Raw genomic sequence first — 25666 nt, forward strand, 5'->3', positions numbered from 1 at the left:
TTCATGACAGGATGAGCTGTGAGCCGTGCTTGTTGTAGAGGCAACATAACAGTTTAATTCATTCATCTCAGGAGGGACAGGAGGTATCTGGCATACGTGATCACCTAAAAGCACTCATTAAAAAAACATGACATTTGTGGATGTCGAGGTACGGAAAAGGTCATGGTGACTTGATACACCAGACAGACCTGTGATAAGACAGGCACAGATTTATTCACTGTTAACAACAAAGTACAGCACTGGCCATAGTCTGGGTGGATTATTACTCCAGACTGCAGGAGACTTATTACCAATAACTTATGAAGAAAGGCTGGGATGCAGAAGATCAAAGCACACACTGCTCCTCATGGAAAACCAGACATTGTATCTTCTGATAGTGGTACACTCTTTCTCGTCACAAAAATTTCAGAAATTCCACAACGTTTTGGATGTTTGAACACCATATTCTCTCTCCAGGTTGCCTGCAAAGTGACTGGACGATGGCATCTCGAATCTAGTTTCTAGTAAAGAATGGTAATGCAGATGTCTACTGTACATCATGGGAAGGCGTGGGTCTAGATTCAGCACAAAGAACAATAAATGAGTAATCAAAATAGTGCCACTGGCCTTAAGCTGTCTGTTTCAACCTGCTTAGAACAATTTACCTTTTCTAACTACTGAGACTCCCCAGCACAAGGCACACATAACTGGCTGTGTACACTTAAACATTTATTAACACTGATAACGAAAAGCATATGAACTCTAAGTTAAATTCACCTTCACTTCTCAGTCGACTGAGGGAGGATCTGTGTGTCACAATACACATCATGGTTTGGGTGACAGAAAACAAAGTTTAAAAAAAGTTAATTTATTGAGTTTAATTGATTGCAATATGGTTTGTAGAATTTTATATTTTCAACTACCGTAATAAACAGGTTCAACTGGTTTCTAGTGGGTGCTTTCAGACAGTTGCTAAATTAACAATCATGTCCATTTTTTCCAAATAGAATGAGGATGTCACAATTGTTCCAGCTACCAATGCTGTCAGCAGGATATTTAAGAAAGCAATAACTAATCTGAGTCTGCCAGATAGCACAGATTCAGAACTAGATCTATTAGTAACATACTGAAGAGGGGAAAACCCTGTGTGTCTCTCAGGTTAATGACCAATGTTTCCCAAATGCTTACCTTATGCAAGAGAATTACATTGGACACTGTACATGGACATCATACAGTAGATAAGATGGACACTGACCAGAGTTTATTTAAAATGTGCATGCTAGTGACAGTTACAATGAATACATATGAGTGTGTCTGCCCCCCCCCCCCCCTCTCTCTCTCTCTCTCTCTCTCTCTCTCTCACACACACACACTCTGTGTGTGTGTGTTTGTGTGTGTGTGTATAGATTGGTCACTGAACCCATGTCTTCCTTGAATAATTTAATAGCAAAGGAGGACCTGCTCCTGAGAATAGCTCTGATGGATGTGACTTTGAGTTGTAAAGCAGTTGATTGATGATAACATCATCAAATCTGCGCTTTGTCACTGCAGGTCTCCTCACGGTGACAGATGATGAGTTTTCAGAGAGATAATGGGAGACTGAAAAGACAGGACAGGGGGGATGATTCTTTTAAAACACAGGGTGGAACGGTATCTTTTTGGGTATGTCACATGTCGCGCTCTCCAATCTCAAAAGGATAGCTAACCCTCCTCTCTACCCCCCCCCCCCCCCCCCCCCCCCACCCCCCAAAAAAGAGAAATAAAATAAAAATTAATGAATAAATATGTGATCACACGTACATTTCACACAACCGAAGTAGCACTGAGTCGCACTATGTGCGTTTTAATAAAATTCCATTGCACAGCCTCCTTCAGGCATAAAAGATAGAGAGGAATATCGTCAGGATCTGTAGGATAACAATGCGAGTGCAAAAATACGAATGGGAAAAATGTGATTGATGTACAGTTAACTATTTAGCACCAGGAGATGGCGCTCTAAGGGGAGAATTGAACTATAGAGCAGTGGCAAATTGACTGGTGTCAATTCCTCCAACAGGTGGCACTATGTATTACACAGACAGTTGCTTGCCACTACAAGCGGCAAGTTACATGCCCAAGTCCCGTATTGTCAATCGCCTTTTCTAGACAAGCGCTCATCTGAGAAATAAAACTGTTGTTAATTTTAAGAATTTTATACTACACCTTTTAATAAATGCAACGCTTACATATAACACACGCTCGCACACACACTTCACCATGATAATACTGAAATATTAAGAAATACATTCATTGTAGTGTTCCGGAGTTATTGAGCATCATTGAAAATCATTTTAACACAGCTTAACGGAAATAATGAAAGTGTCTTAGGAAATGAGACTTATTGTAAGCTAATGTAGTTCTAGCAAAGAATACAAAATAAACTGAGTTACAAATGAATATGAATTGAGAATGCTTGGGACCAGTAACTGCATCACACGTACACCACATAACTCTTCATATAAAACAAGGATTATTTGTAGAAGGCCTTATTAATTCAGAGTTCATGTAGCTCATTCCCCATTTTAAACATGTGCACACCGCAACCTTTTGATGTTTGTTTGCCCATTAACGATATTGACACAATACCAGAATTGCTACAGTAGTCCGCGTCTGATATACAGTAGCAAAAAATCACAAGAAAACGCAAGGACGCGTTTATGTTTCTGTTTTGTGTGGTTCTATTCACCATGCATTCCTGCTGATGGGTTGAGGTCTTACTACAGAGTCAGCGAGTAATCTGCTGTCAACCACTGACAGCAAAACATTGACCGTAGCACGCCACTCCCCCTTACTCCGCCTCCGCAGAAGGAAAAGTAGTTCAAGTGCATTGTTAAATGTTTTCTTCGTTTTTAATGTTGTGCGAGGAAATTCACCGTCAAATGTGTAGCTATAACACATAATGGACAGTTAGAGTAATACGTTTTGTTTTTTTTAACGCAAGACTGAGGAAGCGTTATAAAACTATTTACATCTTAGTGGACATTATACATTATGTAGGGCATAAAATCCAGCAGAATTTGAATAAACACTAAATATTTGGCCTGCATGTGTTCATGCAGTATGATTCAATGTATATTATAAAATTCCAACAACAATATCTGTAGTTGAAGGTCAGTCAACTGCAGACCCTGGTCATTTCTGCTTTCAACTTGCGGCCCTTTGAACTATCTATAAAAGCCTCTGAAATGTAAAATGGGCAGATCAGATTTGAATTGAATGAATTTAAATGTTGCGCACTGAAATATTTTCAACAAGTCAACTAATACCAACTGTACGATAGCTTTTTGAAATATTCGCATCAAGGTAACAGCTAATATCAGCTGCGGAATAGCGTCAGCGTGTCTATAATTTGTGATGGTATCCTGTCGGCTACACCAAACGCGTACAAAGCCTACAACAACCACATTTTTATTATCGTTATTGTTCTTTATTTTACATTGAACTGTAGCAACATTGGCATATTGTCTGGAGGTAATCGCTTTAGTTCTCGTTCCCAATAAATTGTAAAATATCTGAATTATCAATAGTGTTTAAGCCGTTTTGTACAAAAATAATTGTCTGCTTGTTCAGTTTAGCCTATTTAGCCTGTATTTCTGTTTTATAGGCTACATGTTGGCTACTAATGACATTTACTTTAAAATGTGTCTGTGTTTCTCACAATATTAGCTAATTATTTAAGTCGGTGCCAATTAAAAAAAAGTTGAAAGCAAGTTGTCTAGCACAGTCAATACATCCCTCCGGTCTGTGTCTGAGGGGTTAAACGAAATGTAATTTGGCTCCGTTTGGCGGAAGGATACAAAACCGAACGTCAACGTGGTGCTGAGGTTTGCTAAGCAAAAATGTCTGCCTAAGGGAAACTCGCAAGTTACATTCAGGGAATATTTTGTAAATTATTGTTGCAAACACCGTGATCGCAAACTCTGCCCGCTGAGAAGAAGGAAAACAACGCTTCCATTTCCACATCCGATCGCCCTAGTTGGATTTTGCAACGGGAAAGGTAAAAAAAAATATGCAGGGAGCCGGGTAAAGGGTTTCGGACTGGGTGAAAGAAGTTGGGATTGAAGAGAGACCACAGAGCTGGTTTTGAGTAAGGGGTTGGCATTCGCTTTAGTACTTATAGGGTCTGGCAAAGGCTACGTGTTTTTCTGTTAGGTCAGGATCACACTTACAATTTGCATTTTAAGATTTAACATGGAGGTTTGTATTCTTTTTATATGCATGGAATAAGTTATAGCCTATCAGTATTCTCAGCAAATGATTAAATCCTACAGATTTGGGTAGCCTGCAAACGACTTTGTCAACCTGCTACAGTATGACCAGTAAATAATCCTGCGGAGTGTTGGTCATGGAATTACTTGTTACATTTCTAAGATTGTATGTTACTTATTACAAGATTAACATTGATAATTAGGCCTACAGTGACTATAGCGGACAAAAACGACATGATGCTCTTGTAGTGAATGACAGGGGAATGTTTGGGTAGCAATGCTCTGCGCAAATTTAGTTTATGCATTTTATAAATGTATTGATTTTTAGTCGGGAGATATGCCCTAATAGCTCCCCTGGTATTTCTTTTCAGTCGGTTTTAGGCACACAGTTAACCGTACGTAATGCAGTGCGCCTCCACAAAGCCAGATTCTGTTCCTTAGTTCCATTGGCAGGAGTGCTAGTTGAAGCGTCCCTGAAGAATTTAGTCTACACGTAGCCTATTCTAGTTTACCTATGAAAATAATAATTTACTGTATAAGAAATCAAGCGGTAACGGAGGTGATTTGTTGAATTTGTCATGTGCAGTTTTATTTTTAAACAATTGGCCGTTTATTTATGCATTTAACTTGCTTGATTGTTATAGTCACATTTTTATTGATCGAATACGGGGAACTAATGCTGTTAATACGTTTCGCTACTTGTTTTCTAGGTTTAGTTAAGGACCGCAAGAATGAACACTCAGCAGCGGATTGCCGCTATTGGAACAGACAAGGAATTGAGTGATCTGCTGGATTTTAGCGCGGTAGGATGTTGTACCAATTTTATCTCTTCAATTATTTATGTTTATACTATTTATTGTAATTTCCCATAAGGGAAAGGATTATGCAGTTGGCTTCAGCAGATATAAAATGGGATGGTGGTAGCTTGCTTTTGGGTTAATTGATTTTGGCAAAACTTTGATGTTATGTCTAGACCTCGTCAGATTAAGTAGGCTACTGCGTGTGTCAAGGAACACACGCAAATAGACATGCACGCACACGCAATTGTGAAGTTAAATCCTAGGAACTGTTTTCACGCATTGAAAAATGTTGTTTGCGTTTTATTATGAAATAAACTTTATACTCAAACTTCATTGTGCATGTATTTAAAAATATATGTTTTCAGTCGATGTTGGCCCGCAAACATTTTAGCATTTAAAAACGAAAATGAATAAAGGGATGTGAAGAATAAAGATCTTTTCTCCCAATAGATGTTTTCTCCACCGGTAAACAGTGGGAAAAACAGGCCAACCACCCTGGGGAGCAGCCAGTTTAGCGCATCAGGTAGGACCTCATTTCTGCTTGTGACAGTGCAATGCCTGTTGGCTTCATATTCCTACAGTAATCATTCCCTTGTTGTTTACAACCATGTTGGTTTTGCTAATCTTTCCCATTTTCAAAGAATAAATGCCTGGATTCAATCTACTATTCTTTATAATATTGGTTTTAATTAATTATTATAGAAAGTGGTTGTTTGTCTTCACGGAGTTCAGCGATCACCAAAATTAACTAGCGAAACTACACATTTATGAATGGGAAATAACAATTATCCAATTTCTAACTCACCGAGATAAGGACAAGTATTGAATAAAGCTAAATCTTTGCGTGTTGCTTCAGTCGTTAATTGTTGTAATATGCAAATTTGTTGGCGGTGAGAATTAATAGGGGATTGATGGCGCAGAGCTGTGTTTTGTCTTAAGAATTACTAATTGTATGTGACAGTCAGTTTTTTTTTATCCTGGCATGAAGCTAACATGCCAGGATAAAATGAAATGTTTTATGTTTGTCCGCGATTGGCATAGAATCACTCTCTCAAGTCTGTAGAAGTGAACCACACTTTAGGTAAGCATTATTCAACCATGACCGTCTTGTAACTTTTGTGTGGCAGAGACCTGTCCAACACTGGAAACTATAGTATGTTTGTCTTTAATGACTTTTGAGATAAGATTTTATTGTCCCCAATGCCTTTGGGGTGAAAGTATTGGAAGAAGTAAAATGGAAAGATAGGAGCTGATATTTGAAATGAATATTATGTCTGTCGGTGTGTTTTAACGGTTCCTCTCTGTGGATGGAGTGAGACACTTTAATATGCAAAATTACCCTGAGGAGAAGCCCCATCTGTGCTGACTAAATAAATGTGCAATGTTTTACAGCTTGCTGTTACACTGTTTTTGTACAGGTACTAAGAAGAGTTTGTGTGAGCACATCCTAATGCCTAATTATTCTTAATGTTGTTCTTCAATAAACAATTTACGTTTGGGGGCTTTTTAAAAGTCAATATTGGGATAGTTTCCTTTTTTATTAAGTAAGTCACTGTTTACAGTTTCTGTGTAAATACTGAAACTCTGGTCAACATTTATTTCTGCTGCATTAGCCTTGCTGGAGTTGAGTTGTTTAAAAGTAGGCAATGTCTTTGTTTCCTCAGCTCTGCAGGCTGGATACCTATTTTAAAATGTCACCTTGCAAATGTCAGTGATATTTAAAATATATATGTACCGGTACCTGTGTGTGTGTGTGTGTGTGTATACCCGCAAGTGTGCGTGTTTGGGAAGGGGCCAAGGGGAGCAGGGTGGTTAGGGTTATGGTGGTGCAATTTGCCTTGTTATTATACTGACAGAGTAGTTCAGAAAAGCTTTACTTAAGTCTCTATCCTTAATGGGTATCTTTTGTTGAGTGTGCATGTTGTGGGACCTTAACCCTAAACAGATACATTGTCTGATCAGCTTCTGGCGAAAGGAAACAATCACACATTATGCTTCTTGAATACTTGTGTTGTATATGGCAACAAAGCGGTGCTTGTACAGTTATCTGCACCATAAAGGACACACTTTTGTGTGGATAACCCAACACTGAGACAGAGCAGGCAAAAGGAGGCTTTTGTGATCCTGTCTGTGTAATTGTTGTAATTTGTTTGAGAGCAAAATAAATGAATAAAACGAAAAAAGAAATGCAGAATTTCAGACTTTGTAGAAGTTATTTCATGCACATGGGTTGCTTTTATGTACCAAATTAGGCTCTACCTGGTCAGTGACGGAATCATGTAGCTGGGTCTGTTTTACTTCAGAAACTAGCCAGAGAAGTGTTTTCACTCATAATCACCTTACAGAAAACATGCAATAGAAAATTGCATTGAGATAAAAATGAAATTTTAAAATACAGAGTAGGGTCGTTCAACAGAAGATATACAAATTGTAAACAATTGTACTCCAAAACTGCATTTATACACTGGTGCAATGTCATTGGACAGACCAGTGTTCCTGTGTCTTTGCCAGAGGATGAGATAATTGCTAAATGGACTTCACACTACCTAAGCAATAGAGGAGGGACTTAGAGGATTTCAAGGTTCAGGACCAAATGGTCTCTGGGGTGTATTCAAATAATTTACACTATTATACATCACTTCAGAAAACCATAATGTGTCTTTCAGATAAATCTACAGTACTCACTTGATGAGAGTTGACTAGATTTATTTTTAGAAGCCATTTTTTGGACAAAATTGACACACTACTACCCAGTTGTATTTCTACATTTTGTGTGTTTTGCTTTTTAAATCAATTGTACAATTTATAACATGATTTTAATTGCTTTTTTCTGAAAGAATTGCAAAAATGTGTTAATGTATTAGTCTTTAATAAAATTTTCCACTGTTCTTATTATTGTTAGTGTTTGTATGGGTGTAGCTTCACTCAGAAAATCCTTTTGGATGCTTCTGCACACATTGATCAAAGCTGACATTGATTTTTATGGTTTCTCCTATTTTTCTCCACAATTTGAAATGGCCAATCATGCTCACACTGCCGTGCGAGTGTTGGTACAGGAGAGCGCAGACGGGCATGTGAAGCATGGAATGTGAGCTGCTGTTTCTTATGGCACTGCAGTGCGTGAGCTGCGCTCACACAGACATGAGTCAGAGGAAGAGACTCAATATGCAGCTCAACCGGTGAGCTTGCATGGGCCTGGTCAACCAGCGTGGGGTCAGGGGTGTGTGGTCCTGTGCTTGCAGAGGCCTGGTTTACCAGCGTGGGGTCAGGGGTGTGCGGTCCAGTGCTTGCAGAGGCCTGGTTTACCAGCGTGGGGTCAGGGGTGTGCGGTCCAGTGCTTGCAGGGGCCTGGTCAACCAGCGTGGGGTCAGGGGTGTGTCCAGTCCTGTGTTTGCAGGGGCCTGGTTGACCAGCGGGGCTCAAGGGTATGCGGTCCTATGCAGTCACCCCAGGTGACTGAAACCCTCCCATCCCTGGGCAATGCTAGAGCCAGTTGTGTGTTGCCCTGCGGTGGGGGGATCTGGCAGGGTCCGGACTTATTGTCAGACCATGGGGCTGGTCCATGTACTAGAACAGTATCTTAACAGGATGAGCCATCCAGCAGCCCCTGCAAGTTAACATTGTGAAGTTCAGCTGTCTTATGGATGATAGTTTGTGGCAAAAAGTAATAGTGTAGATAATAATGATTTTAATTTTGGAAGCCATGAGAAATGGATGTGTTTGGCTCTGGTACATATAGTGCGACTTGATCTAATGCCCAGTGCATTTGACCTGCACAGATAGGATTCTAAACCATTGAAACCCTAACCTCTCTCCCACTAAACAGCTCTGAAGTTTGTATTATCCTGGATATGAATTTACAGATCATATTGTCAGTTTAATTATTTATTTGGATCATTTTGTAAAATTAAATCAAAGTCCTCATGAGTTATAGACCAGTGCCAGCACAGATATCTGTTTTATTCTTTTGAAATAAAGAAAGGACCAAAAAAGATAGCGGTAAACAAAGTTTATACCACTCCGAACTGCACCTTCTAGTGGCACTTTTAAACTTTTAAATAAGGATTAATATGAGCCAGTGAGAGTTTTGGGTAGCCTGTACCCCCTGCTTGGCCCAGAGTCGGGTGATAGTCTAACCCCCTTTCAAACCCGGAGCTGGTTAGCTGTCCTACTGCTTTTCTGGCCTACTACTTACTCACACATTCAGCAGATTGCCTCTTGTAGTATCCCAGCTCTCCTCTTGTTGTAAGATATGCGTCAGCCAGCACATCCGCACTGAATGGCGTCGTCCTTAAACCTGAAGACAGCGTCTGTGGTTTGAATTATAATGAAATGTGGGTTGATTACAAACACATTTGTGATTGAGCACCTGCCCCTCCATGTTTAACTCATTTTGAAAAAGATCAGTGGAAAGAGGAAAAAGCACTGAGTACATTGAAAAGGTCAAACCGGGCTGTATATCTGCACAAAGACACATCAAAAATGCTATTGCTCACACCATCTGCGATTTACAAGTAAACAAGCAAATGAAAAGCAAACTGAAAGTAGCCTCACGGGCGATGTTTCAGAAAAATAAACTCTCCAAGAAAGGTTGGAATAAAAAAGGAGAAAACACACCCAGCTTGGCTTGCAGTGCTGGAAGTGGGCCTTGACAGGAAGTGATGTCGTCACATAAACTTGGCAGATCTGCGAGGTCTGTGCTTCACGAGCGAACGGTTCCCTTCCCCCCGTCAGACTCCCTGCTTCAGAGGAACCACGGCGTATGCGGCCCGTGTTTCGGGCGTTCGGGCCGCACGCTTGGGGGTAAATTTAATGCGGTCCCATCGCGTGGTGACCAGCCTCTGTGGCTCTGAGAAATGTGCCACTCCACCAGATGTGGCTGAGGAACTCCATTCCATGCAGTCTGGATCCAGGTTAGCAAGCAGATGCATCGGATGGTGGCATGTCCAGGATTTTTTGACTTGGGCCAACTGTGTACCGGCGGGGGGGGGGGGGGGGGGCTACATAGTTCTATCATTTTAAAAGCTGAAACGTGGACATGCCCTTGGCATCAGATTGAGAAGTGGATAACAGCTCTAGGTCAACGGTGCACTGTTGTGCATCTGAGTATGTTCACTACTGCTTGTCATGGAATGATATAGCTGGTGGTGCACATATATTCACGTGCATGGATTACATGAATGTCTGCAGCTGTTGCATAATTAAATTTGGAGTTTTGACAGAAATGGGCATGTACTATTTAATGATTTTAATGGGAGAGGCCAAATAATATTGTGCCCAATGGCTGTCAGCTTCATCCGTGTGATGGATGTCATAGCTTTGGCCCCCCTGGCTTCATGGAAATGTTGGTGTGGGAGTTTCTGCAGATCAAGATTTAAACCCTGTTTGCCATTTTGATTCCTCTAATGAGTGGACATTGGAAAGATTGTGAATAACTATAAAAAAAATGGCAGTCATTTCTATTCATGTTTTTTTTTTTTTTTTGCGGTAGCCTATTTGTATGAAAAGTAAGCAAAATTAGAGGACAAGAAGACAACTACTGCAGTTTGAACTCGGGCTGAGTCTGGGTTGTGTGAAAGGAACATTCTGCTGCTTTCCCTTTGTGGTTTACAAGATGAAGACACTTCTTCGGGAACTCCCATGATCACATTTAATCAGATTCTCGAGTATAAAATGCTAATTCTGAAAGGACAACTGTGCTGCACTCTGATGATGCACTCGTGGCTGGTGGTAGTTTCCCATCCGTTGAGGAGGAAACATGAGAACCGTCTTCATTTGCCTCCAGATATCTCAGAAACAGCACAAGTTACTGCTCCTCAGGCGATTTGGCCTGATCTCAAATCACTGCGCTCACCAGTGAATGTAAAAGCAATGGGGCCAGAAGCAAGCAACTGCACCCTCATACTGTTCTTTCCTAACATGTACAGGCACGTACGATCTAACCTGCCAAATTCATTATTTCATTTTGGGACTTCATGGATTAAGGTTAATTGAATATTTAGCCTAATGAAAATAATCCATGATGAACATAGTGGTTTTTTTTAAACATGCTAGAGGGCTCTATACTAACATTTTTTCCAAGAAGCATATGTGTTCTTAAGTAGAAAAATTTAGGCGCATGCTAATGCATCCCAATTAGTGCATGTGCTCCTAAATTATTTTTCCAGTACGCACACATCAGTTTTCAGGAGCAAATACTCATAAAATGGGAGCGCTGTAGAGCCCTGTGTTAGTGACACACGTGATTGATAATAATAAATGGGGGGAAATGGTGAAAGGAGAGTCTTGTGCATGTGCTCATGCTTGTATATGCCTCTATTCCTGTTCCCATTGGTAGCGTGGTGTGTCTTTTCTGCACTTTTAGTAGACAGCGCAGTTTCCTGCCATGTTTTCAGTGACTTTGTGCCTTACTCTTGGGTTTTGGTGCCTTGCTGATGGAAGTGTGCGGATTAAAGGAAGCGTTGCACGCGCTGATTAATTATTAATGTGCCGGTACAAGCAAACGGTTATTTTATTCAGAATTATTATTCATTAAGAAGGTTGAGGGATTAGAATTTTAATAGTTTTTTTAAATATAATTTTGGGGATAACTGCAGAAGGAACATTGCAGGCTTTTCCAGATCATTTCTTACACAAAACAAAAAAGATGAACCGTAGCATTGAGAGCAGAGTGAATGGCATGGAGATATAAAAGCTGACAAAATCCAACCTGAGCTCAGCTAATCTTCAGAGCCTTTGCATAGGAATTGCAAATGATGTGTTTTCATTTTCCATTTTTAAAAAAAACAAGCCTTCCATTCTCTTTTATGTGTCCCTTTTCATTTAAAACGAAATATTTTGAAGCAACTGGAATGTTTGTAAGCAAAGAAGCCCCCTTTTAGTGGGTCTGAAATACGTGCAAGACAAATCGGAACTCTTTTTTTGTGCCTTTCTCAGGAAGCCGTTGTCTCTCGGGATGACTCCGAGCCTGTTTCTCTGTCTTGCTGATATCAGTCCACCAAACCACTGATTGTTGGGGGCGTGCTTATGCAAATCAGCTTTCAAGTCAAACGCCTCATTTGTCGCACTGGCGTATCAAAACATTTCCGTTGCAAAACTTGCAAGACAAGGTGTTGAGTGAGGAGGGGGTGGAGGTGGCGGGTTACTTTCTGTATAAGGTAGAGGAGAAGCATTCCAGACTGATTCCAGAGTGCATATTGCATTTTCAATATGTGGGTATATATTTTGGCACAAAAAAAATGTTTTCACTCCAGCATACATATCCTGACAGAACTCCTCTGCACCTGTGTTTAATAAGCCTTCTTTCATTTGTTAAGCCCCGTTGTCATGTGGAAGGCTCTTATATTCGTCCTGCAGCAGCTGCTTATTTTTAGATAGCCTGCAGTCTGCTCTCTGAACCATTTGGCCACTTGTGGGGTTTTTATTTATTTTTTTATTTTTTGATGCGTTGAAATCCCACCAGTTTGGATTGGGGTCATTTATTTATTTATTTATTTATTTATTTATTTTACTTTCTTCTTTACCCTGTCAGAATGCATCCACCTCTGCAGTCAGGTTTCAATCAGGGAGGGGTCTGGACATCTTTCCTTTACGTATCGCAGGTCGCCTCCCGATTTGTGGTTGCCAAGAACCATGCTGTTGCCATAGCAATGAAGGTCCTTTGAAGGCAGGTTACTTGGCACAGCCTTTGCATCATTTTAGTTATTTCAAGAGGTTAAACCGTCAAAGTACTGTACACTAGAAAATATGACCACCCCAAATGATGGTAGGTGCAAGCACCTTATATGGTGTTCATGAGCTCGTACTTCACTCAGAACAAACCTTATTTGCTGTAAATAAAATTCTAACAAGAGTGTTTTAAATCACAAAAGATTGAATGCATCCAACACATTTTTAAATCGCTGTGAGCCAGGCTCAACGCACAAAATATGTGGACTGCCTCACTTCTGTCCTTTAGAGAGTTCACCCAATGCATGACCCTTAACCTAAACTGCTAAGTGCATTTTCCTTTTGTTAATTCAAGCTAGCTAGTTAACAGGAATGTCTACCTGGGAATAATCTGATCAAATTGGATGGAAAATCTATCCCATATTCTCACAGGATTTGGGATTGGGAGGATGATGTGAACAAATGGTCAGAATCGAGTAGAGGACTCCCTCAGTGTCGATAGCATTACTGTGTGATGGTAGAATATTGCCAATTCAGTGATAATAGATACAGTGTCACTATGTATGCCTATCTAACTAGCTTGCTATCTGTGCTATGGGTATGTTCTGTATGTATTTAGAATCTGTACTTTGGCTCTTGGTTAACATAGTGAAATTAATTAAGCTATACCTGTTACTATTGCTCATATTAATAAGGTAAATGCACTTACGTTTCTCCTATATTGTAAGCTGCTAAAAGACTAATGTAATTGTAGTTTGTAACTTCGTAAAGTAGTACTAGTTAACCAGATCCTCCCTTTGTTTTTTAGTTATTGCTATGTTACTTTATTTTAGCTCCAAGATGGCAGGGTAGCTTGCTTCTAAGTTAACTCAGACACAGAGACAAATATCTGAAACGATTTTGAAGGCAGGATGAGGGGAGTGGTGACATTCAATTTTAGCTACTGTTCCTAACTGCTCCTACCCAAAAAATGGAACCCTGTTATGACATGTATGAGTGTCCACTTCCAAATCTGCATCCAACCAACTAGGGTTGCTACAATACCATTATTATCTTGCCCACTTCTGTCATGGTGTAGTATCAGTGTTTTGAGCTTGAGCTGTCTGCAAATTAATTACTTTTCGAGTGTACAGCTGCACGTTTCTACTGGCAAGTATACGAACCGGAAATTAGTTCAGAAAATCAACAAACAAGCCGCACCCTAGTTTCTGCCAAAAATAAGGTGCTCAACTTATGGTGTGTAAGTGCACCCACTGTAGATATATGTATTGTGCTGATGTCATTCTGATGAAGTTGTAAAGAGAATAGTGTTTGTCTTGGCACCAGCTTGAACAGTTCTCCTTTCTCTTAGCTCAGAAAGGCCGCCGTGGAAACACAGCTGAACTGTTCCAAAGCTTCACATCTGGGTTTTCTGCCACTGCTCAAGTAATGGGCTCGGTAACTGGCTCAGAGGCCAGAGGTGGAGCAGTTTTATTTAGGAGGCAGTGGTGGGTGGTGGAGGGCCCCTGTGGTGGAGGGCCCCTGGGGAGCCAGCTAGTGCTTGTGCTATATCAGTAACTGCCTAACAGAAATACAACAGCTGGATAGCACATTCGAATAGCTAAACCCATCTACACACTGATGAAACCAGTAACTGATCCAGGCCTGCATTTTTGAGGAACAACCGAAGCACATGCTGAAACACCCTCTGTTAGGTTGGGAAGGTAGTTGTTGCTTTGTGACAGTCTAGGGTCACAGCAGTTTTGATATTAAAGAATAAAGCTAGCTTCTGTATTGTGAGTCACCTAGGGGAAAGAATTATTCAAAAAGAATAGGGCATTTGGTATGATAGTAGTAGGCTAATTAGGAGCGATATACTGTTATTTGTTGCTGAAATGCAGGCACCCTGAAGACAGCTTTGTTCATCATGATGTCATAATTGGATGCGTGTGCATGCACTTGGCAGTTCTGTGGTTGTTTCACCTCGGCTGCATGCCGACAAAGACGTTGCCAAAATGTGCCCACGGCTGTCAGTACAAATCAAAAGCATGAAATGGAGGGGAAAAAAACAACTGAATGCAGTGAGTACTAACCATTTCCTCTCAATTGACATTCATTTTATCTGCCTTTTCTCTGTATAGTGTGATTGGGCTGTTTATTCCTTTACTGCGCCACACTTGGAGCTGGATGCTGCCTTCTTACGGATGTAGGCTATATGTTACCCTCCACTTCCGAGGCTGTTATACAGAGGCCTGGAGCATAATGTTGGAGCATAATCCTGCTGTATTTTGACTCATTTTTCCCCCAAAAAAAGGAGAGGTAGGGGGATGAGAGGAATGAATGGGGATCATTGTGTTGGAAAGGCATGACGTAAAGCATTTTTTGGGTCCCCCATTGAGTCTCATATTTTTTCCCCTCGTGCCCCATTAGCTCGAGTGATTGATGTCATCAGTTATATTGTGTTGTATCATGCCTGTCTGGTGGCCTGAATTTTGTGCTAAGGTGAAAGGTGGATCTTAGTAAGCTACCTGGCTACACATCCAGTTGAGCTTGAAGGCCATAAATGGCCACCTATTTACTTAAAAAAAGAAATTAGCCTAATGAATGTTTACACTGCCAGCAATAAAACCTCAACACTTCATCTGTGGCCTGCGAACTTGATTTTTCCACAAATCCTTAAAAATAATTGTAATTATGTGTTAATGGTCAGCATCTTACTGTCAAGCCTATTCTTTTTCAGTGGTCAGGAAGATTATGAGAGTTCCGCTCGCTGACAAACAATCCCTCTGCTGAGAGAAGCTTGTCTGCTGGGACTGAAGTAGCTAGGTGAAGTGGGAGTGCTTTCACAGGATGGGTGCAAGTGTAGTGTAGACGGTGTTGTGTACTTGAGCATGCAGGATTTTTGTATTTGTGGTATACTAACTGATTAATGTGGTGCTTCTCTTTAGTTTTTACAGACAGTTTTTTTGTTTGGGAGTGATGTAGGCCTAACTCTTGTTCACTGTACAGTGATGTAAATGGCTTGGACAGCAGTCCCCGTGTTTGGACAAAATTTCCATTGCGTTCCATTGCCATTAACTAGCCCATTAATCCACTAGACTTCTGAAATAAAACTGATATATGAATAAAATAAGTAAGTGCACTCCTTAAAAATAATTTGTGATTGATTGTGTTATATACACTTATAGATTAGTAATCGTTTAGTGCTAACAGTTATTTGACTGTTCTGTTTCAACCTAAAATTTTGATATGGTTTTCAAGTGCTGTCAAACATTTTACCTGTGTTCTGCTCGATATTGGAGGTATATTCAGGTATCTTGCTCAAGGGTATAAGAGCAAATTCTCCCGCCTAGGTTCAGACCTTTAAGGTTAATTCTTTGAGTCCAGTGCAGTACTTTAATCATACCGTAGGCGCCGGCCAGTTCATTATTTTCGTTTTTTAGAGGTGGATAATTGAATCAAGGTTTAATCATGATATAGACCTAGCTAGTGTTGAAATGTCACACAGGAATTTTTGCCTGTGTTAAAAAATGTGGACAACCATTAGCTTATATCTTTGATTTAATGTTATGTTTAATTATGTGAAATTAAGTATTCCCCCTTTATTAACAAAGCTTATCTTCCTGATTTTTAGATTAGTTCTTTCTGAAGAACAAACAAAAAAAAAATCAATGTCAACAGTTCTGTTTTCAAAAATAAATACAGTCTTAATGGAAAAGTGTCAGAGTTGACTTGTGTGTGCTGTTAACAGACGGAATGTTCTTTGACAGGAGGATACGTTGCCGACCCGTTATCTTGCCCATGGCAAAATTGTAATTATCACTGTTATCCTAGAAACTCTGTCGGGGAAGATTTAGCAGTGAAATGAGCTTTGGCACAAGACTTCACATTTTTAATGATTCCCTGCCACACTCGCAAACTTCAAATTATCAGTGGCAGATGTGTGTTTTCTGAGCTCCATGGCATTACAAATTGAATTTAATAAAATCCATTAATGACTGGTGTACAAAAAAAAAACCTTGCTTTGCAAAGCATTCTAATTTGCTTGGAGCTGGCTAAGTAGCTTCCATAAACTCCAAATGTAATAAATATTTGCTATGCCGAATTCAGGGTCGACTTTGAGTCTTGAATAAAAAATAAAGCTGCTCTCATAGGTTGGGCTAATTCTGATGCCACATCGCAGAACTCAATCAGTACCATAAAAGGTGGAATTCACAAACCCCAATTTCAGTCTCAACACATTTGATCCCTTACCTAGGTGTGTATAAACGTAATGCCATAAGGTTTTTTGTGAGCCTTAAATGGTAAATGGACAGTGAATTGAAAATCAATATCCAGTGATAGTCAAATACATCTTTGTGACCCCATAACAGTATTAGACAGCTGTATGCAAATATTTTAACATTTATCTGCAGGCAATCAATGTACATCTGTCATTCCTGTCACAGGTAACAGAACCTTCCCTAAGTGTTGTGAGCTTGCTGTAGGTATTGTCATAACCTGAATGACAGTTATACCATGTTCAAGCCATGCATGTGTTGTTGATGTTGTCTCATAATTGTGTGAGGGCGGAGCAGTGTGTCTTTAAGGTCGGGAGTCTGCAGGGTGTGAATGGGACGGGGGGTGGGGGGACGTTTCCGGGGCGACGCTGAGGTGCAGTCCTTTGGCTGGGGGCATGGGCGGCAGCTGCTGGGGAGTGTTTCTGGAGGACGAACGAAGGCCGAGCACAGGGTCGGCTTGCTAAAGTCCTGACAGCTAATTAGCACGTTAAGCCTCCCAGGACCTTCCGGGGATAGATGGCGCCTCTGTCCCAGTGATTGGGAAGCCCGGGGGTATTTACATGCGGCCAACCTGGGCCACTGCATTGCGGGGGAGAGGTGCATTAAGCAGCATGGGGTTCGATCGTGAATTTCACAGCAGAGGCTAGCAGAGAAGAGTGCATAATGGTCTTTTTGATCTGCTATCCCACCCCACCCCCCTGCACACACCTCCCCTGTGGGATGGTAGGATCCCCGGACTCTATCGGGACCCCTTGGGGGGGTGGGGGTGGGGTGGGTTTGAGGCTTTTGGGGTCAGACTCTCACCGGTTTATATTGATGTATCTGAAGATGCAGTGCTGGGTGTCCCAATGAAATTTACTACAAGTGTAGAAATGACATGGGGTAGCATGACCAAAAAAAAAAAAAAAAAGAACAAGCAACAAAGCATTGTCATTTTAGGTGAATGTCAGTATTCTGATGCTGGCATGTGTAGAGCATGTGTTTTTATTCATTCTGGTTTCCAGCCAGCTTGGCTGTTTGTGTTTGGAGGTGGGCCCTAAGGTAAGGGGAGCCTTGGCTGGGTCGCTCTGGACAGGTGTGATGGGGGTCGGACTAAAATGGTGGGACATGCTATGTGTACATGCACGCCAAGCCAAAAACTCCTATTGTTTCTATGTCAAAGGACCCTTTCCGCTTTTTGCAGGAGCCTATCAGGCATGAAAACAATTCACCCATTTTTGCATAAGAAAATGACAAATTATATTGAATATTGTCATTCAGTAAAAGAAAATTGCTATATCAGTTTTAGGCCATATTGCCCACCACTAGTCTGCTGTCATCCCACTGATTATAAATGCCATCCAGCTCACTTTTTGGGTAAAATATTGTGTGACCTGCTCCATAATTTTAAGCCATTTTCGCCGAGAAACACAGTTTTACATATATAACTGTGAAGATGGGAATCAAACCTTGTGATATTAATATCTTTCTACTTTTTTTCAGCAAGATATGCTCAGTTAAATCATAACTGTCACCAAGCAGCATTTTTCAGACAATAGGTTCTGCGATTCAATTGTCCTTGTCTGATTTGACAAAAATGATGTTTCTGTACAAACAAGCCATTGTGACCTCTGACTCAAAGTCACAGAGCACATTTCCTAATGGTAAGGATTAAAATATTATAAACGCTGGAATCGTTGATTGAAGAACACAACAGGATTTCGTCTGGTTTCTCCCAGCACATACCTTCACAGCTCTGATTAGTGGGTGGCAACGCCAACAAGCCGAGCCTGAGTGTGCTGTCTTGCTGTCGTGTTTCTCTCGCTCTCCTTGCTTTGCTGCATTGTGCCAAACAAATAATATTCTGTAAATAATAATAAACTGTTGTTTTAATAATATTTTCCCATTTTTTTTCCCGCTTGCAAATTTTGCTTTGGCGCATAAACCCTGTTTATGTGAAACGAGCATCTTACCACACTTTTATGTAGTTACATTATTTGATTTGAATTAATTCAACCTGACTCAATGAATTGTACAGTTTACAATTCACTTATTTACCCTAGTATTGAAGCTGGTATGTGTACTTTAAAGGGTTGTTGTGTGAGTCTACTACAGAGACTTTGATGGATGGGCTAAAGCGACTGGACGCACTCTAAGATTAGCCACAAATGACATTTGAAAGAAGAACTTAATTTGTGGAACCACAAATAACAAATAGTTTGATGCTTTGTGGTCTGTTCTCAAAATGGCTATGGCTAAGTTTTCACTGCTACGCTGATGACACACAGCTTTATATAAGTTCCAAACCCTCCTCTGCACTTCCTCCCCCATCTCTCATCAACTGTTTGCAGGACATTAGAATCTGGATGACCCGTAATTTCCTCAAACTTAACGGTGACAAATCTGAAGTAATGCTTATAGGGTCTAAATCCACACTATCCAAAACTCCAAACTTTTCCATTACTATTGACGGTTTCCCTATCCCACTTTCCACTCATGTGAACTTGGTGTCATTCTTGACTCCACTTTCTCTTTTGAACCTCATGTAAAACACATCACCAGATCTGCCTTTTTCCATCTCCGAAACATCAAAACTCAGGCCCACCCTGTCCTACTCGACAACAGAAACTCTAATCCATGCCTTTGTAACATCTCGGCTGGATTATTGTAACTGTATTCTCACTGGCATCCCAATCAGATCAATAGTTAGTTCAAAATGCTGCCGCACGAATACAGACCCACACTAAAACATACGATCACATCTCTCCAATCCTGTACAAACTTCATTGGCTGCCAGTGAAATTTCGAATACAATGCAAAATCCTCCTGCTAACCTACAGTGCCCTTCATGGTTTAGCTCCGGCCTATCTCACTGATCTTACCCTGGACCACACACCCACTCGCTCGCTTCGCTCCTCCTCTGCAAGACTTCTAACTGTCCCCACATCTCGCCACTCCACTCTTGGTGATCGGGCTTTCTCCTGTGCAGCACCCAAACTCTGGAACACACTCCCTCCCCACATCCCTAATGCTGAGACTCTCTCCACTTTTAAGAAACATTTAAAAACTCACCTCTTCACACTAGCTTTTGCCTGAACAGGACATAGCTATCCACTCCCCCATGGCACTTTTATTTATTTTATTACTATTATTGTTTATTTATATATATATATATATATTTTTTTTTTTATCTTTTCAAACTGTTTTTAATATCATGTATGTATCTGTAGTGTCTTGTCATTCTTCTATTCATTTTAATACCATGTAAGGTGACCTTGAGTGTTCAGAAAGGCGCCTGATAAATAAAATATATTATTATTATTATTATTATTATTATTATTATTATTATTATTACTGCTTGGAAAGTATCGAGTTCATTTGAAGCAGCGATTGGACACACGCAGGTTAGATGACTTGAGGCTGAACTCCAAGTCACGTCTGAGGGAGCCCTGAAGCCCGCGGGCCCTTTAAGAACACATCTGGGCGGGTTCTGCGCGCACACGGTCCCCTTCTTAAGTGTCGCGAGCGGTTAGCGAAGCGCGGCGCGAGTGTGGAGGAGAGCGTGACCCCGCGCCGGGCTCTTCTATCAGGATTTACATTTCAGATATAGAAAATGCTGATGAGCACAAGTCATTGTTGTGTTTGCCTAATCCCTTCCCCCTGCCAGCAGTGTCCGGGTGAGCCGCTTCTGTGTATACAGCTATCTGCCACCGCGTTTGCACTTAATGCCGTTTGTCATTTTAAAGTCTAGGGTCTGAAACTGTTTCTCTCTGTGCTGTGTACTGATCAAATTGAGCTTCAATCCTTTCTCTTTTAAAAAAAGGTTGGAGGATTAGTGTGGGCCCCTGATTTATTCCTGGTTTTAATTTATCTTTTGAAGGATTTGGAATAATAAATTACAGACGACGGACTCTAGCTAAGTCTTGGTCTTTTGTAAAACCTCCAACTTTGCATTTATGTAACCCTCATTTTTGTTTGTTGCCATGGTTATAATTATAATAATGGGGAGGGTTGTCTCATGGTCTGTGACGTCGTAGTATTGGAGAGCAGAACAGGACAAATGTATAACTTTTGTATTCGTGCATATTTTGAGAGATATGTACAAATACAAAAGTTGTATGTCTGACTGGCCAAAGTGTGTCATACCACACACAACTTGAGCCTAACATGACCCGTGTTGTGTGTTGTGTGACAGACTTTGGCCAGTTAGCCCCCTGCCCTGGGGGATGTGAGTGTGGGGCAATGAGCCGTTTGTTGTGTTTATGCAGGTAATCACAGGGGCCGCTTGTCTATAATGGGAAAGGGTGATAATGAGTTTTGGGCGCCGGCAGAGTGGCGGTTATTCCTCCTCCCCTCCGTCACGCTGGCACCTTCTCCCAGTGTCTCTGCATGCGGTGGAACAGACGAGCGAGCTGTGGGCAGCCGTGATGAGCAAGAATGGGCTGTCAGTCATTACTGCGGCTAAAATTAATAGCCTTGTTATTCATCTGTGTTTTTGCCAAAGTGGGTTAAAGGTGTGAGCTTTTTCTGGGACCCTTTATGTCGTCTGGGCCGTTTGATGAGAGTGAAAGAAGCGCATGTACCAGAGAAGCCCCAGCCCAAAAGAGGCGTGCTAGAGCTCCTTTCCTCTTAAGCGACCTGGAATTGTTGCCGTGCCGACCCTGTGATGACAGCTTCGTGATTGGGCGGGGGAGCTGAGGGAAATGAGGAAATACTTGGCTCCAGTGCAGACCGCTGTCCTGACAGCCCCCGCCAGGGCAGCCTTCATTAAACACATCACAGAGCAGTGGGGGACGACACAGTGTGTGTGTGTGTGTGTTTGTGTGTTTGTGCTTGTTTTTGTGTGCGTATGTGCGTGCATGCGTGTGTACATGTGTGTTTGTGCATACGTGTATGTGTGTTTGTGTGTTTATGTGTTTGTGTGTGTTTATGTGTATGTATATGTGCATGTGTATGTGTGTGTTTGTATATTTATGTGTTTGTGTGTCTGTGTGTGTGTGTGTCAGGGTCAGAGAATTTTTGAATACTACAGCATATAGGCGGTCATGACATGTTCGCAGACAACCAATCATCAGCATTTTCATTAATCACTGAATCCCACAGTGGCTCAGGAGAATGAAGCAGAGTTTGTCTGCATGTGTATGTTTCCTCTGCTAATGCTCCTGTCCACTGCTGAGCACTGTGATATCATCGTTAGCGCCGTCACAAGGCGCGGCTCTGATTAACTCCGCTAATGAGCGGCTCAATACAAAATAAAGCCTTCTGAAATAATAAACATGCTGTTGATTGGAAACGCTTGTGGTGTAATTGCAGGCTAATCCTTTTGTGTTTGGTGCATTTCACTCAGCACAAAATATCTCATTAAGAATGCATAAAAAAGATGCTTATTATTGCTACCCATTATAGCTTGTCAGTGTTTGGATGTGGGGAATGTGCGGTGGTGGTATCCATTAGGCTGCTCTTGAAGCGTTTAAGACAGGCCTCTTTCAGTAGCCCTTAGCAGGCAGAAGGAAGGGTGTGTGAGTAATTCAGCACAATGTAACTGCAAACATTGCAACCGAATGAACTGAATCAAGGTTGAGGGAGAAAATACTCCGATTTCCTCTGAGGGGTTAGCTCTCCTCCTGCAGGGCTGCAGCGTGGTTTAAATGTGGCTCGTTTTACGGACAACAAACCATACGCATATTTCTGTGGCGCTATCGTGTGGTTTGGTCTGCTGTTGGATCAGAACTTTCGGGGGGGAGGGGGGGGGTGAGGGTTTCGGCGCTCTGGTATTAAAAAAAGGAGCACCTCCCCTTAATAAGCACTTGTGAACATATGGTGAGGGGGAGCGCCACAGGAAGGAAGTGTGGAAATCGCAGGGAATGAGAGTTTTGGATTAACGCGTCTGCACTGGAGATATCCAGACAGGCGTCCGCACAGCCGCCCTGCCAAGCATTCCAAGGCCCCCTTGAAAGCAGGAGAGAAAAGAGAGAATAAATGAGAAACGGACATTAAAAAGACCCAACCCCCCAAATCCCCCCACCACCGCCGTTCTCCTGTAGTACCATTCCCTCATTGGGAAGCATGGAGGCGCTGTGGACAGGGAGGTGAGCTGGGGCGCTCAGGTAATGCACTGGGACTGAAAGCCCTTCCATTGCCAGATTTAAAGGGAAGGACGGGGTCATCCTGGTGTATTTGTGTTGGGTAAATGTGGAGTCTCTTTGCCACCCTGTCGGGTCCCTCCGTTTTGGGACTTTGATCTGAAAAGGAGAGGCTGGACGTGCTTTCATTTATGCGCTGCCTGCTCATTAATTATGCAGCATCCAGCAGCGATTCGCGACACCAGCGCACCAGGGAGAAGGACCGCGCGCCAGGCAGTGCAGTTAGCGCAGTCGCTGACTGCAAATCGATAATCAAAGGGTTCTGACTGTGTTAGACAAGATAGCCGTTTTGTGCTCCGCTTTTGAATGGCTAGAATTGACATTGATTTTTCCCCGCCGTGGTATTCACAATACAATGCAAGTGAGATAGTGGTCGTGAATGTCAAAGAACAGCATCTGTGCCTCCCACGGAACCCCAGGGAAGCACTCAGTCTTTTTTCATTTGATGTTTTTTGCTAAACTTTGATGATATTAACAACAGAATTATTAGTGATTCTGTCATTGTAACGAGTGCAATTGCCAGCCCTGTTGATACTGTTGTCACCATGGTGCGCGATCCCCACTGTTTGCTTGAATTGAACTGTCATGATATTTCATGAGACTGTGAATAGGCTGCTATATCCTAGCTGGAAGCATTTGTTTGTGTTTAGTGGTCATGGGCATGTTTTTCAGCTTGCTTTTGTTGCTGTTGTTAAGTTTCTGTTTTTTAATTTTCTTCATGACATGCACACTCGGTTTGGGGTTGTCCCCCATGGCAAAGCCATGTCCTGTCACATGAGTTTTCCCAGCCGGGTGAAGGAGAAGACCTTGAAAGCATCTTCAGTTTTTGCCACGCAGTGAGCCGGCCTCACGCTGGGCTCCCCTGCCAGCTCGGTCAAAGGGCCTATCTGGAAGGGTTTTTGTAGCATGCCGGGCTTGTTCCTATAGGTTTAGCGCGTGATGCTAGTCAGTTTGATTGTTCATTGCGAAGGTGTGTGGTGTATGGAGCACTCTCATCGTTCCAGTCCCCGGTTTCCTCTCCTCCAGTGCGCTGAGGGTGAGTGAGGGAATGAAAATGCCCTCATAGTCCTGGTGTCTGCTCGCTTTCATCAGCAGGGGCGTGGCCAGGGATTGTACGCCCCATTTTGGGCCGCATCGGGCCCCACCACCCCAGGCCACCCCATCCCCCCCCCCCCCACTGTTGTGTGACGAGCCCCGTCGTTCCCTCCTCCCGCTTCCCATAATTCCCTTCTTTCATCTGCGGGTGAAATGGGCTGAAATCTTTCTCTGAATGCGCTGGTTTTAGGCTGGTGACTCATCAGACGGTAATCATCTGGGGAAATGGGATTTAAGCTTCAGGGGCTCCTGGAAAGGGACCTGCACCTCACCACCCTGTACTGTGCGGCCCCTGATTCATCTTTCTTATTTTCTACATTTAAAAAAAAGGGCTTTACTGCATCATGGTCTCTTTCGCGTTTTATAGTAATGTGAATGAAACCAGCTAAAGCACTTAAGCTTCAGGACCTACTTACTTGAAGCAACTGTAAACTCTATGGTATCACAGTCTATTAATAACTGTAACTGTTCATTTGTAAATGTGAGTGCATTTCTCCTTCGCATTTTGTAGCATAGTGTTTTAGTCTTCATGTGAGTTTCATTGTTGTGTCTGAAAATATATGCACTGCTGCCCGTCTTGATCAGGTCTCTCTAGGAAAAGAGATTTTACTCTCAGTGGGACTAACTTGGTTAGATAAAGGTTAATAAATAAATGAAGTTAATAGACAACAGCTATCGTATAATCTGTTGTTGGCTCCAAACCTGGTGCACATCAGTGGGTATTGTGCATTTTAGTCTGTATTTCAGTTTAAATTTCCCTTTTTATCCTATTGGTAAATAGCTCCTTTCTGTAGGACGCTGAACATTTCAGAAGAACGCTTCCATTAGTAAAATGAAAACGAACCACTGAAATGACCGTTATTTGCATGCAATTACTGTAGAGTCACACAGTGCAGCTTCAAACTGTTCACCCCATTCAAGTTAATTAGACATTGTGTTTTTCCGTATTGCGTGCTATTAAGGGTTTACAGATCATAGAGTTTGATTGGGGTACACAATGAAAAAAGTTGGGGATTCCCGTGTGGCTCGTCCAAGCTAAAGCTCTACTCCGCGACTCCCTGCGATCGGGAAGGCTGTCCTCACTGTGGTCGGGAGTCTCACGGGGAACTGGATAATTGACCTTTGTGTCACATAGGGGAGGGATGGTTTTTGGTCAGCAGGGACTTCCCGGGCTCGTTGCACAAGACAGACACCTCTGGTCTATGAAGCCCCAGTAATCTGTCTGCACCAGTTATACCTGAAGTGTATCCCTCCAAAGTAGTGCAGCAAAGTGGACTTAGAAGTGACAAGACGCTGCAGTTAGCAGTAAGCACTTTTGAGGGAGTGTCCATGGTTTCCCATATTGATCTTACAATGATGGGACAGGCCTGTATATAAGGTTTGGTATTTCAAATTGGGGAAAAATGTGTTTTTTATTAATTTATTGGCTATTACTGTCATTATAAAAAGAATTAGAAATTGCTAATGAAAAATTAAACAGTGAAATGAATGAGGTA

The 25666-nt window shown here is 41.8% G+C and overlaps 1 protein-coding gene across 6 annotated transcripts in view; it reads left to right on the top strand.

Moving 5' to 3' along the window:
- Window positions 1–3831: 3831 nt before the first annotated feature.
- The window catches only part of LOC118214760 (transcription factor 12-like), a 100115-nt gene continuing 78280 nt past the window's right edge, over window positions 3832–25666 (top strand). For 3 of the 6 annotated variants that reach the window (XM_035394951.1, XM_035394955.1, XM_035394954.1), the window contains exons 1-3: window positions 3832–4015; window positions 4937–5029; window positions 5477–5549. In XM_035394951.1, the coding sequence (XP_035250842.1) occupies window positions 4958–5029; window positions 5477–5549 (145 nt within the window). In that variant the 5' untranslated portion in view covers window positions 3832–4015; window positions 4937–4957. Of the gene's footprint in view, window positions 4016–4094; window positions 4216–4676; window positions 4786–4936; window positions 5030–5476; window positions 5550–14711; window positions 14755–25666 lie in introns of those variants that run through there. The other 3 variants (XM_035394952.1, XM_035394953.1, XM_035394957.1) reach the window with 3 other exon arrangements.

The sequence above is a fragment of the Anguilla anguilla genome, chromosome 16 (assembly GCF_013347855.1).
Source record: "Anguilla anguilla isolate fAngAng1 chromosome 16, fAngAng1.pri, whole genome shotgun sequence".
NCBI classification, from domain to species: domain Eukaryota; kingdom Metazoa; phylum Chordata; class Actinopteri; order Anguilliformes; family Anguillidae; genus Anguilla; species Anguilla anguilla.